The sequence below is a fragment of the Lytechinus pictus genome, chromosome 3 (genome assembly GCF_037042905.1).
Source record: "Lytechinus pictus isolate F3 Inbred chromosome 3, Lp3.0, whole genome shotgun sequence".
Lineage (NCBI taxonomy): Eukaryota > Metazoa > Echinodermata > Echinoidea > Temnopleuroida > Toxopneustidae > Lytechinus > Lytechinus pictus.
The window spans coordinates 43,900,038-43,913,473 of record NC_087247.1 but is presented as its reverse complement, the minus strand read 5'-3'; the positions used below and the strand labels follow the sequence as shown (position 1 = coordinate 43,913,473).

The following is a 13,436-nucleotide window of genomic DNA, read 5'->3' as shown; positions in this document are numbered from 1 at the left end:
AGCTTTTGTTTATCGTATTTTTTTCTCACCTACGTTTTCCTTTTTGTTGATGCTACAAGTGCAGATATTCTTAATTTTACACGAAATAGTGCAGATATGAAATCTTATGAGATAAGTGAATAGAACGAGTTTGTTCAATCGGGTCGTGTGTTCAACCCATCCCGGTTGATAACGAAATCATTTGTTGTGTGTAAACATGTCCCACTCCTCTCCTATTTACACTTCTGGTATGCTCTAAATGTATCTACAAGATATAATTATGTTAATTGTATCGAAAGACAGTATGAATGGCTAAACGAAAAAAAAAACATCAAGCTAAGACCCTTCTGATTTTGTTTACCTTTTACTATTACTCTGGCAATCGATACTCATATTGTAACAGCTGTATGTTGTTGATTATTTGATTTCTTTGATACCCTAATCTCTTTCGTTTTCTTATCCTACTTCCATCCCTATGGCATGGTTGAACATTCTGAAAATACAACATTGTTTCTATAATCTGAATTGAGGATACAAAAAACGTTCAGTTTATCAATTAAAAAAACGAAAGACACTCACTTGCAAGACACTCTTGTTCTTTACACGTTACTAGTGTGTTAGCCGCTCGAGATGAATCAATTGCTCCAGCTACACGGAAAAAGTAGTTGGGGTTCGGAGAGTCACCACCGGTAAATTCCACGCAGATATACCCATAGTCATTACAACCGACAGAACCAATTTCAAAATCGGTAACCGCATCCATGACCTCCAGATAACTATTCTCTTCCAAGGTGATACCTTGCTGAGGTAAACTGAGAGTTTGAGAGACGTAACCAAATTTATCGCCAGAACCTTGTAGGTTTCTACTGCCGAAGACACCCATTCGCCACAAACCGCTGCCGGACAAAGTAGGATTGCCCTCTCGGAACATGATGTTGTTGTTAATGCTGACCGGTGTTGCCAGTCCTGGAACAACTGTCTCCAAAGGCTCCAATGACCAATCCATTTCCTGAGCGACAATTCCTATATATAGTGAGGGCAAAACAATAACTATTTAAACAAACTTTGTCCTACGCCGACAAAAGGGTTTGTAACAATTTTGTTAAACAATATCGCTAACGAATTTAAAAACGTTATCCTTATCACTGTAACGAATTAACTGGTGGTAACGTCCATTCTACCGCACGTTTCATGTTTTTGTTCCGAACGTTCGTTTGGAGAGAAAACAACGTTTAACACCCATAAAATAAAATAAATTATATCTTAAATATGCTATCAGTTTAATATGGAGAACGTGCCTAGAGTGTTCTCAGATAACTTATCGTTTGTATGCTGGCGTGAATAGCACGCATGCTACAAAGAAGAATATTTGTAATTCGGATAATCGGAAGTTTGTATACCTTTACACTCTGGCGCTCCGGTGCAACCGACTTGGGCGTATTCGTCGGGCCACCCTGAGAACTCATAACCCAAGTCACCCTTTGTTATTGGGTTGTCTCCTCTGTCGATACGGGCGCAGATATATGCCATATCGGAACATTCCGCCAAGGGATCATTGAAGTTAAACTCGACATCGCGGAAAGAGAAAGGTTCCTTCTTCTTGTAATACTGTGCCATCTGGGTTTCGTCGATAACATTTCTCTGATACCCAAACCTATATTTGGAGAAACATACACACAAAACCATTATCATTGATCTTAACCCTGTATCATCAGCATGTTGAATAATCTTAATAATTCATATACTTTCAAAGGTAAGGTAAGCTGTTTATTTGGAAAAAATATATATTTCTGTATTGGTGAAAGAAACTACAAAACGATTTTTCGTTTATGTTTGCATGCACCATTACAATATTAAGTTTTATTGTGGCACCCTACATGCCTCCCACGACACCTAAAGTTGGCCAATGTCAACGTCAAAATACCCATCAACTACGTATTATTGCGTGCGCATAGTCTTTATAGCCTCCTCAAGACGTTAATCAAGGCATAAAAAGAATTGGTAATCAAGGCTTACCTTGCTCCTCTGCCATCAGGAGTCGCGGAAGCCCACATACTGAGTCTCCAGAGACCTTCTCCTAGGACACCTGTAGTATCCTGGGCTTCTTGGAACTTGATAGGAATATCAAGAACGAGGCTGTTGTCTCCTCCTTCTGCGATGGTATTTGAACTCGTGATGTCAGGAGTGACCTTCCTCACCCTTACATCTGGGATCATAGGGAATGAAAGGGGTATAAGTTTTAATAGAGATAGGTGGGGTGAGGGAGGAGGCGAATAGCAAAGTTCGACTATCTGTCTTACTCAGATGTCAAATGCTAATAACAGTAGTTAATGAGTAATTTCCCTACTATTTTTTAAAAATCCTTTGTAACCCATATAACCCGATCATAGCCTCTGCGATTAAATTTTTTTGGAATTGTATATTGCCTTACATATTCAATGATGTGTCGGTCGTTTTGAAGTATAGTAACTCGAATAACTTTCCGCCCTTTCACATGGTGAAAAATTGTAATTCGAATGATGATTCCAGTGCAAAATAAGGCTAATGACGAATTTTAGCACGTGTGAAACCAAACTAGAATCACGAAAGCTTAACACAATCACGAATTCAAATTCTACTCCGGAGGTGAATTCCAATTAAGTTTCACTCAGATTACGGTACGAATGTAACGTGTGAAAAACTTGACCTCTAAAACATATTTTGGGGGTGGAGCTTACGTGTCCTTTCAAGCACTTCCGTAGATAATACAATTGTCATGCGCCCATCGTATCGATGCAGTGCTTTGATTGACAAGTCACCAATGCCACATACCCCTTCGCTCGGGAATTCGAATTCAAATCACAGTTTTCGAGTGAGCGTGTGAAAGGTCCAATGATTCTAAATACGAATTGAAATCATCAATACATTTATGATTCAAGATTCACGTGTGTAAAGGCCCTTTGTTTCTTCCATGTCAGGATATCGAAATTTTAGTACCGTATGAAGTTTGGATACTTACTGTAAGGACAAAGAAAGCAACATTCTCCTTCCGGCTTTATAGGCTCAGCGCAGAAGGCGGGCTGACAACTCTCAATCACACATGTTGTAGTAGCATTGTCGCAATTACACGTCGTACATTCATCTACTTTCCATTCTTCACCGTGAAGGTAAGGGATTCCTCTGTATACGCAAGGTAACAAAGGTTCCGAAGATGAAAAACTCACAGAAATTGATGAAACTAGAAGAAATACAAAATTTGTATACAGTTATTATCACTTAGTCCTCTTCTAATAATAACGTGGTATTGTTAGTTAACAGTTATCTCTATTGATGAAATTTGTAGATAAAAAGACACCAGTTTAACTTAGTTTCTTGATTAATTAACATTATCGACGGGGAAGTTCACTCTGAAGGAAGTATGTTGTAAGAATACCAGAAAAAATAGTAAAACGTATTAGTGAAGCTTTGAAGAAAATCCATCCAAGATTATATCACACAATGTTATGTGATATTAAATGCATAAATGTCAGTTTTAATGCTTCATGATGACTATTTTTTTTCTTTTAGGGGCGGGTGTGAAAACTTGTATGTTGATATAATGAAGGTGCAATAAAACATTTTCGTTTGCTAAGAATATAACATTTCTTTGACTTTTTCACCAGAAGATAAATGGGGAAGCTGCTCGCATATGACGACAAAAAAAATAATGAAATTATAATATTTGTTGTTAATCTTGATGGATTTTCCTCGAACCTTCTCCAGTATTGTATTATGTTTTTTTTGCCAATTTCATTTTTTGGTCAGGATGAACTCCCCCTTTAATACACGGTGCATTTGATAATACAATGAGTGAAGACTGGATAGGACTTGTAGTAATTCTTTGTGGGTGTGTATGTATGAGGGTGTGTATTAGGAGAAGCTCTCTTCTTTTTCAACAAACCGTTTTTGGTACCTCAACAAAAGTAGTGTCCATCATAATTTATTCGTCATTGGCTTTCCGAATCCCCATTGTTTTTTTTTTGCATAAAGTGGTTGATTGTGACCGAAAAGACGCTGAGCTGTGTGTCCAATATGAGCCATGGTAATACGTTGTACAAACAATTATCAATTATTTCCAAATTAATGACTAAGTATAGTTTTGTAATGTGCCCAGATATGAACATAAACGTTCACATGTTACAAATCAGAATGCGTGACAACTAAAATACTAATATATTGTGTGAAGAGTGTGACATTACAATGGATGATGATATCCACTTCCTAATCTAAAATTTGCAAAGTGTAATAGATGTATGAAATTATTTCCATCCAGGAATTTCTTAAAGATGTGACGTTTAAATGTAAATAATTGAGTCGGGGAAAACTGTTACGTTCTGAGTTTCTTGGTAGGAGTTAGAAAATAACAAATATGACGCAGAACTCAAACGCAAATCGAACTTGGGAGTCATGCACAAAATAATATTCTTACAGTTTTTCAGAACTACTTTACATAAATATATTCTATTCTTTTTTTTTTAATAAACGGAACTGAAGATCAAAGGTCAGCTTTGCCATTAATTAAGGGTTATACTTTTGGAATATTTACTACAAGTTGTAAAACTTATCAACTTCAAAATGAAACTCCTCCGAGGGTGGAGAGTACAAATCTACTTTCCCCCCATGATTTTGGTTTGTAAAGTACGAAACTACCTTTTCTGTAAAGTTTTTTTTGTTTCATCGTTGGTTTGATGAAGGCAATACCCTCTGTTAACTTTTAGTGATTGTGATATACATTGTTCACTTCTAGATTAATCTCTGGTGAACATACTATTATCCCAATCTTTTGCACCAACACTTTCAATGAGTTTACCTCCCCTGTCGATCCTGTATGTCTTGTATTGATTTTGTGACAATTGTGAGATTATGATAGAAAACATCGATCTCATGCCAAATATGCTCCTGCAAGTGCAGTAATTGCAGCTAAACACCGGTTATGTAACATTACATCCAATCGCAAAAAGTTAGTAGAGGGCATTACATTTCATTGAAACTTGTGATGTGTTGAAAACCTAATGAACCCCAAAATTACAATTAAAAAACATATCGGAAAAGGTAGGTTTGTACCCTTTACCTGCAAAGGTCCATAACTACGTGGACTATGGCAGTGTTAACGCAAGCAATGTATCAAATTAAAGCTGATGACTTAATAAGTATTGTAGCAGATATGTAGATGATAAAACCATGTATTGTTGATAAAGCTGACCTTTGAACATTGATTACCCTTTTTTAGAAACACCCTGTAGTTGAAATCTTGCAGAAATCTATGGTACGAAGTTATTCTTTTTAGTTTCCTTCTCCTCTATTAATGCACAAATAATTTAAAACCATCTCACATAATTACTTAACTGTCAAGTGCAGAATATGATGTGTTCTCTTGCAAATTTGTCCATGCGTTCTCAAAACAGGTTTCATGCAATCTCGGGCTCGTTGCAAAAGTAGTTATACTATCAAAGTAAAATCAAACGCAACTCAAAATATTAAACGCAACCTGATATTCAACCAATCAGAAGCTCGCATATATGGGAGTTGCGTCTAATCATTCACCTGAGTTTAAACTCTTTATGCAACAAACCCCTGAACAGGCAATTCTACTGAATGCATGTATACTATATTACTGGGGTACATCCCAGTGTCGCTACAACGAAAACAAGTTGGATTAAGGGAATCATACAGGAAGATTATCGTTTTATCTACATACATACATGTACATAAGACAAATCGTTACATTTGAAATCAATTTTGCTTTATCTTTTTTTTCTTTTGTAACTTAGAGACCTGGTTGATCAGCGGAAAGGTTTGTATGAGTTTTCCCTCGGGAAATATATTTTTTATAGAGACTTATTCGGTTATCTACACAATGTGTACACAATCATGCATTGCAACACATTCTGCTTTATAAATTTTATTTGTTCAATATCACTTCATTATCTTCTTTAGTATAATCCGATTTACTAAACACAAATACGTTATCTAAGTTTAAGGTGGGAGAACAAACGTCGTGACGTTTAAGGATATGATATCACGTAAAATCAATGTTTTACTGAAATAATTATGTCTAAAATTTTCTCTGTGTGAAAAATTACATTTCACGTTCAGCATCACTTGCATTATATTTTTTTACAGTGGGTTTATTCAATGCATTTGCTTGAATGCTATTGCTGATCTATGATACACACATCCTTTTATAGAAGGGAAATTAAAAATTATAATTAGAAGTTCTAAACTTATACTCACTTCAATTTCCGCGCAACATGCTTTGAAGTTTAAAGATACAGTCGTGGGAGGAGCCATTCCATGGGTATGTTCAACCATCTATCGAGTGCCAATATATCATTAAGGTCTTGGGAATTCTACTCAATTAGTAATGAGATGAAAATTCATTCCATGATTAGTGAGTGGGATGATTAGTAAATGAGGGAAAGATCATGCAAACGCTGATGGTATATCATGCATATACACAAAATCATGTAAGTGACTGGGGTTTATTTTATCAATTTTTTTTGTATCTTTATATCCATTTACAAAAGAAAGGACGTTTTGCATTTTTATATCCTGACTCCATGAGTTTTGTAAAGATTCAATCCTTGATTGCATGAGCCCCCCCCCCCCCCCTCAATTTGAGGGAAGTGCAGATGGTAATATTCGAAACAGAAGGCAGTGATATGATTTTAATGGACTGGTAAAAGGAATATAAGTTTCGGGTCCCAAGTAGCCTCCCATGGCATTAATTTGATTACCCTTCGTGTATTTTATTATTTTACCTTTCAAGTTATCTTTACCCACAACAAATATTTTAGATTTCAAATTGAGGAGAATCATATCATTGAATAAGTGGTATTACTGAATTTATGTCTAAATTTTTGTACCTATCATCAAATGGAATTTTGTTTCCCTAATTTGAAAACCGACGAAAGATCTGTTTAAGTCTCTTTTTTAATTATTTAAGCACGTATAATACATGATTTGGCAGCCTTTCATTAAACATTATAATACTATTCATGCAACTTGCACAATCATGCAAATGAGACGATGTTATACAGGAAAATGAAGATAAAAGAAACAAGTCAATGTTGTATCATCATCTTGGATTGTTACTAATTCTCTACTAAAAATAAAAAGAAAAATACATCGAATTCTCTGCAATGCCATGGATGACTGCGCTGGATATTCCAGCAAAATCAGCCCAATAAAGGATATTTGATGGCACGTTGCACAAACAAAATTATCTTAAAGATGACTGTAAAAATATGGATTATTGATTGATTGCAATTGAATCTTGAAACTTCTTTGCAGAAACTAATGTTCAGTGACTGGTGAAAAAAAATACACAATCTTTTTTTATGGCGCTATTGAAACGACGGTGTCTTCGTGCCGTATTTTTAACTTTTGAAATCTTAGACTCTGCCACTAGTGCGAAGCTTACTTGTATGTCTTAAGGCATGCATGCTCGTGCAAATATATTCTAGGTAAATAGCAGCTACAATCTACAATGCAGACTACTTCCCTGTTTTGTTAGAGAGTGAAATTGTTACCATGTGTATTTCTTAAAAGGGAGAGGAAACTTGAACATATCAAATTACCCTATTCATATTTGTTCATAATTGATCGCCTCCATCGTAGATAATGATCACCGTGGTTATTTTACTCCGTTACGTTACTCACAAAAATAATGTCAATACAATATAATTTTCTTTATTATTGATCTCAACAGAAATCCATTTGGAAATACCATGATCAAATCTGGCATGTGCGTGTGGGATCATTAGGTTGCACAAGGGAAATAATTCCAATAGTCGCCAAATCTATCATGTCTATATGAGCGTATGACTTTCGTCCGATATTAAACAGGCCGAATATATTGTTTTCCTACGTCCTAGGTACACATCTGCGAACAAAATTGACTTAAATGTGAATAATAACTAGAAGACCTTCATACTCTACACTTCTCTACAGAAATCCGTCTGAATTTATTTTTCATCAGAGTGTGAATGATGAAAAAAATCATCAGTTGGTTTCCATGGACAACTTAAGATGTCACTATGCCATAGTACAACACATTTATATTTCTTAGATTAATGTAATACGATAAGACGATTTTAACTGTTTTATTGAATATATTATGTACATATATCTACAGCATGAGGTAATATAACTTGCACGTGCTTATGACGATATAAACTTAAAGAGTGTCAAATAAAAGACAATTGTAATCAAATCAAATCTAATCCAACAAATCTTAATTTGACAGAAATACATCTGGGTAGGCATGTGTCAAAGTATTTTCACTTAACTCCATACTGAAGTTGCATGCTAATGTAATCACTTTTATTCTCAGCACGTCTAAGACACAATGGAAAAGTCATCCGATTGTCCTGTTATAATGAGTTAACTCGACGTCGCGATACCCCGACAAATACACTGATTTAATTTGTCGAAACAGCTTGTTGGCTTGATAGAAAAGAAAAGATGCGGAATCTGTGGATTTGACAGAATTGGTAATAGCCTTGACAGAGAACGCAGGGTGTTTGTTAGCGAGAAGTCCAATCCCACGAGTGGTCCTAGCATGACGTCCCGAGGGACACCAAAAAGAGACATTCACAGAATAAAATTTGTTCACACTGCGAATCAATAGTAAAACACCATGTCCTATCAACAATCTAGACCCACCCTAATCTTTTAAAATAGTCAAGAGAAAATTCTCCCAACGAATACCTCCAAAAAAAAGCTGCGTCGACAATTTCGATCTTCCTGTGAATTCTAGATTCTAGTTGTGTCTCCTCATACATAACAAAATGTTATTTATCTCTTTTTGAATGGCAAGAATTACAAATAAATATCACTGTGCACATTTTGTGTACTTTATCATTTTCGCAATGTACTGTAAAAGAACAGCTTAATAATATTAGCAATTTTCAACTATGATTACGGGCAGTATCTATACAATTCGGGTTATTTATTTTATGAAAAACTGTGAATCATTTCAGAAAATTATAAATTAGTCAATTACCGGATAAAAAAAAGTATGCGTTCTCTGGAAATGTAAAGATAAAATGTTCATATATTATAGAAAAACTATTCAGTAGAGTGAGGGGAAAACTTTGTGTTATTCTTTTTCATCACTTCCATGAAGACTACACTATAGAAATAATCGTTTTTGCGGATGTTTTCTTTGATTGTCAAATTATACACCTTCCCACTTCAAGTCATAAAAATGAAAATTGCCATGCTTGATTCACTCTATCAAACCATAACATGGTGTCAATTCAGGACTGACAAAGATCACTACCAACTTTACTTTACTTACGAAGAAGATTGTCGAAAAAGTGATCAATTTATTTTAGGTATTTCCTAGTACCCCTGGCGAGAAGCAAGTTTATTCTATTTCGATGCCGCCACTCTTGAGCTGATAAGACGTTTGAGTGTGCTATTTAAAGTCATTGTGTATATAATGCAATTCAAGACTGCTAACAAAATTTTGGCTTTAAAATTATTTTTCCTACAGAGACCTACCTAATAGTTCGATATTTACAAATAATAACATATACATTTTATTTGTAGACATGCATATGAATTCCAATCAGCTAATTCCGTGTTTTTGATATTTTTAATTCATTAATATTGAAAAAGAATTGAGTCAAAGAAAAAATATTAGAAAACGAAATATTTTAAGCTACCTCTTTTGGTACACAAATCACTTAATAATCTAGCCCCAAAATATATGTCTGATAGATCCTCTGAGGACCCACTTAAGTTGACATATCCAGCTTATCAAAAACAGATGGAAATAGAACCTTCACTGTTGCATCCTCAATGAAATGGAACAAACTCCCTCCCACAAAAAGACAATATCCAACAATTGAATTAAAGTCCCTAAAATCTTTTTGTTTGTGTGAGGCAACTGCCTTCATTTTGTATGTTTGTTATTGCGTATTTGTTTTTATATGTATTAGGTAAATTGAAATTGTGAGCGCTCTGGGTCATTAGGGAAAAGTGCGTTATAAATATTGGGTATTATTATTATTAGTAGTAGTATAAGTAAAGTAACCTCTTTTGATCTTATATTTTGACCATAGGCACAACAGCCTCTCACGTACCACTTTCTACAGTGACTGTAAATATAATATATGACTCTTGATCATTTATATTAGTCTTTTAAGATATATTTAAAAGGTTATCAAACATATTTTGTGTTTGTATTTGATTTTAAAACTGTAACCAAGGCCCAACATCAAATTCCAAATAACTTAAGTTTTACTTCTGAATTTGCAGAAAGGCTTTTACCACCATTTACTGGTTTGACTGTAAACAGGAAGTTCAATCTATCCAGAACAATATCCACATAACTAATACATTAATTTAAATACCTCAATGTCATTTGGAAAAAAAATCCTTTTTATTTTTAGAATTTATCTGTATAATGATACAAAAATATTAAGTAGTTAGCGTACAAGTCATTATCCTAAATACATATTATCATGAAATCGTCTTACAGGCCAATACCCCAAAATAGATGATAGCTTTTGACATCTAACTAGTAATCGTAAAAGTGACCTTCTCTATACATATCATTATATTTTATGGAGCAGTTGAAAGTCTTTCATAATTTGGAATACAATCCAGCATGCAATAATTCCTTACAATTTTCTTTTTCGTCTTAGAGCTACATTGCCGAGTCTCTGAATTTACTTTCAAGCAAATATATCTACATCCCCAAAACAGCGATGATTATAGAAAATATTTTACATATGTTTCTGTCAGATTTTGAATTAATCATTGGGGATTTAAGTCGGCATCCTTATCCCATTTAAGTCAATGTCAGTGTTGAATACAACACAATATAGGGCCTGCATATCTGATTTCATATTTTTATATAACGATGGTTTGATGAAAAGTCATGATTTCTTTAGGTCAATTTGACGAATTTTTTTTTTCTATTGCCAAGGGGTTATGGCTTTCAATGGTCAAGTTTTTCGAAATACATTAATCACTAACCCATGCTCTTTGAATGTCTCTCGTTTGAATTATGTTTAAAAAAAACATATTTATACTTAATGAAGGATGTCTTTACTATGCTTCAGGGATTTCCATCATACTTTGCAACCCATGGGTAATATGGGTAGGAAATATAAATTTTCGAAACGAGCAAGTTATGAAATTATTATCACACTATCGAAACTTAGAGTACCATTTATACAAATAACGACTGAAGTGTTCTAATTCACATTAAATCAAAGCAAGTGTATATTCATAGACGTATGAAACCTATGATATACTCATAAAAGTATTACTTAACAAGTGGCTGTTTTATTTATAGCATTCAGTAGATTGCATGATTTTTTTAAATACAGAACAAATTTTAAACACACATCGGAGACTGTAAACATGGATGTTGAGCGATGTATGTGAAGAAAAACGTTCTTACGCAACTGAGACGGTACTACGTTGACGCATTTCTTGCATGAATTATTGTCTCAATTTCACCATGTGGCAACTGATTAACAAGATAAAATAATAACTTCAATGTTTGTTGATGTTTTAGAGAGAGAGGGGAGATTGCATGGACACACAAGCAAGCTTCTGCACAGAACAGGTCTAGATTATTGATCCAATTAGTAACCAATATGTTTCGTTTCTTTTCCCCTACGAATTTATAACACAAACCATAACCCTAAAGCTCCACAGATAATCATCCATGTGAAACCCAAAAAATACTTGCAATACCACGAACACAAAGTAAATCTTAATCAAATCGGTTCGTGATTTTCTTATTGTTTTTTGATTAAATTTATTTCATATTTGTTATTATTTCTCAAAAACCCGAAGTCTAACTAAAAACACACCTACACAAGTTATGATTTACCCTACCTTGTCCTTGACATGATACAGCAAACGCTGCCAGGGCCACCAATACTAGAAGCTTCCGCCTATGCTGGCGTAGTTGGTCAACAAAGCTATACATGGTGTACAATCTTTGTGTAGGACCGAGTAAAATGAGGAGAGCCTTTAAAAAGCTGGACGCACTTTAGGACACCAGCTCTCTCCAACCAGTACAAGCCCAACTGAATCAAATCTTCAGTTTTTCCTGCCTGATTTTTTACTCTTATCGCTAAAGAGCTTTGCTGTCCCTTTAGAAAAAAGTACTTCGTAGACGGAAAGATGGGTGGATGAAACACGGTTGTTGGTCCAGTGTCAGCTGTCACTTAGAGTTAGTAGTTACGCTAATAGCGTTAACCCTACCACCTATACACCCTATTTCTTCAACCTGCACAGGAGGCGCACTTGGTATCACCTTGATGATTTTCCCTTTCAGTCACCATCTTCTTGTCTTTTCCTATTGTTTTTGTCTTGCTCTTAGGTTTGGGAAGCTGATGAAGCACATTAGGAAAGAAAACACTGTCATTTTTAGCTATTTGAAAGAGAGATCATGTTAAAAGTAACATCAGCCAGATTACTCGACAAAACCCAGATGAAAAAAAGAATCAGATTAAAATCATTGTAAAGTAACTAAGCCCCGACCCTCTTTCCCACTCCCCCCTCTCTCCACATCTCTCTTCCTCCTTCTCTCACCCTTCTCTCTTCTCTCCATCACTCATTCTCTCTCTCTCTCTCCCTCCATCTATCTGTCTGTCTATCTATCTCTATCTGTCCCTACCTAACATGCCTACATCTTATTTTGCTGGCATTCCCTTAAACTTTCTTGTAAATTATATGAATTTTGATATTAATGGATGACATGGAAGATAGGCCTAAATGATTTTATGGAAAAAAAATTTGGTTGCAGGGGACGTCATGCGTGATTCATGAGGTTTTGATGAAATGTGTGTATATCTATCATTTCTAAACTTCTGTTAAATTGAAATGAATAAACTGATGGTTTTAAATCCCCTCTTTCAGACAGAGGGTCGTTGGTTCGAATGACGTGCTTTTATTCAGCATGAATTTATCCACATTGCGCGGAACTTAATCCAGATGAGGTGAATGGATACCCGGCATGATATTTATTGTTGTATATCGCTCAGCGATGGCCAGGGTATACATGGTAGCCTATAGTACCTTTATGTAGTAAGAGTAAACGCATTTAGTAGCTGCGTTATGTTAATGGACCTATCACTATTAACTATAAATCTGTATCAAATTATTTCTTTATCACTATTATCACTTTATCACTATTTCTCTTAATGTATTCATATTTTTTTACCGCTCTCATATATATTTCCCCTTTAACTTTGTGAGTCTTCAGAACGTGAGGTTTGATCAGCATATTAGCTGGTTTCTCGATGAGGAAAAACTCAAGGAATAAAACAAAGTGATTAAAATGACATTGGTGTGCAATCATGGATTGCAGATGTTCCTTTAGGTTGTTCTGCGTGAAGTTCAACGAGTCAAGTCCATATACTGAATAGAATTGACACTGCTGACTGAGAAGATTTTCATTCGTC

General features: G+C 35.0%; 1 protein-coding gene across 1 annotated transcript in view; it reads right to left on the bottom strand.

The window, feature by feature from the left end:
* The window catches only part of LOC129257172 (collagen alpha-1(I) chain-like), a 59,192-nt gene extending 47,134 nt beyond the window's left edge, over window positions 1-12,058 (bottom strand). The window contains exons 1-5 of the mRNA XM_054895441.2: window positions 11,863-12,058; window positions 2,978-3,196; window positions 1,996-2,185; window positions 1,380-1,633; window positions 559-1,002 (exon numbers count right to left, since the gene is read on the bottom strand). Of these exons, the coding sequence (XP_054751416.2) occupies window positions 559-1,002; window positions 1,380-1,633; window positions 1,996-2,185; window positions 2,978-3,196; window positions 11,863-11,956 (1,201 nt within the window). The 5' untranslated portion in view covers window positions 11,957-12,058. The remainder of the gene's footprint in view (window positions 1-558; window positions 1,003-1,379; window positions 1,634-1,995; window positions 2,186-2,977; window positions 3,197-11,862) is intronic.
* Window positions 12,059-13,436: the final 1,378 nt, after the last annotated feature.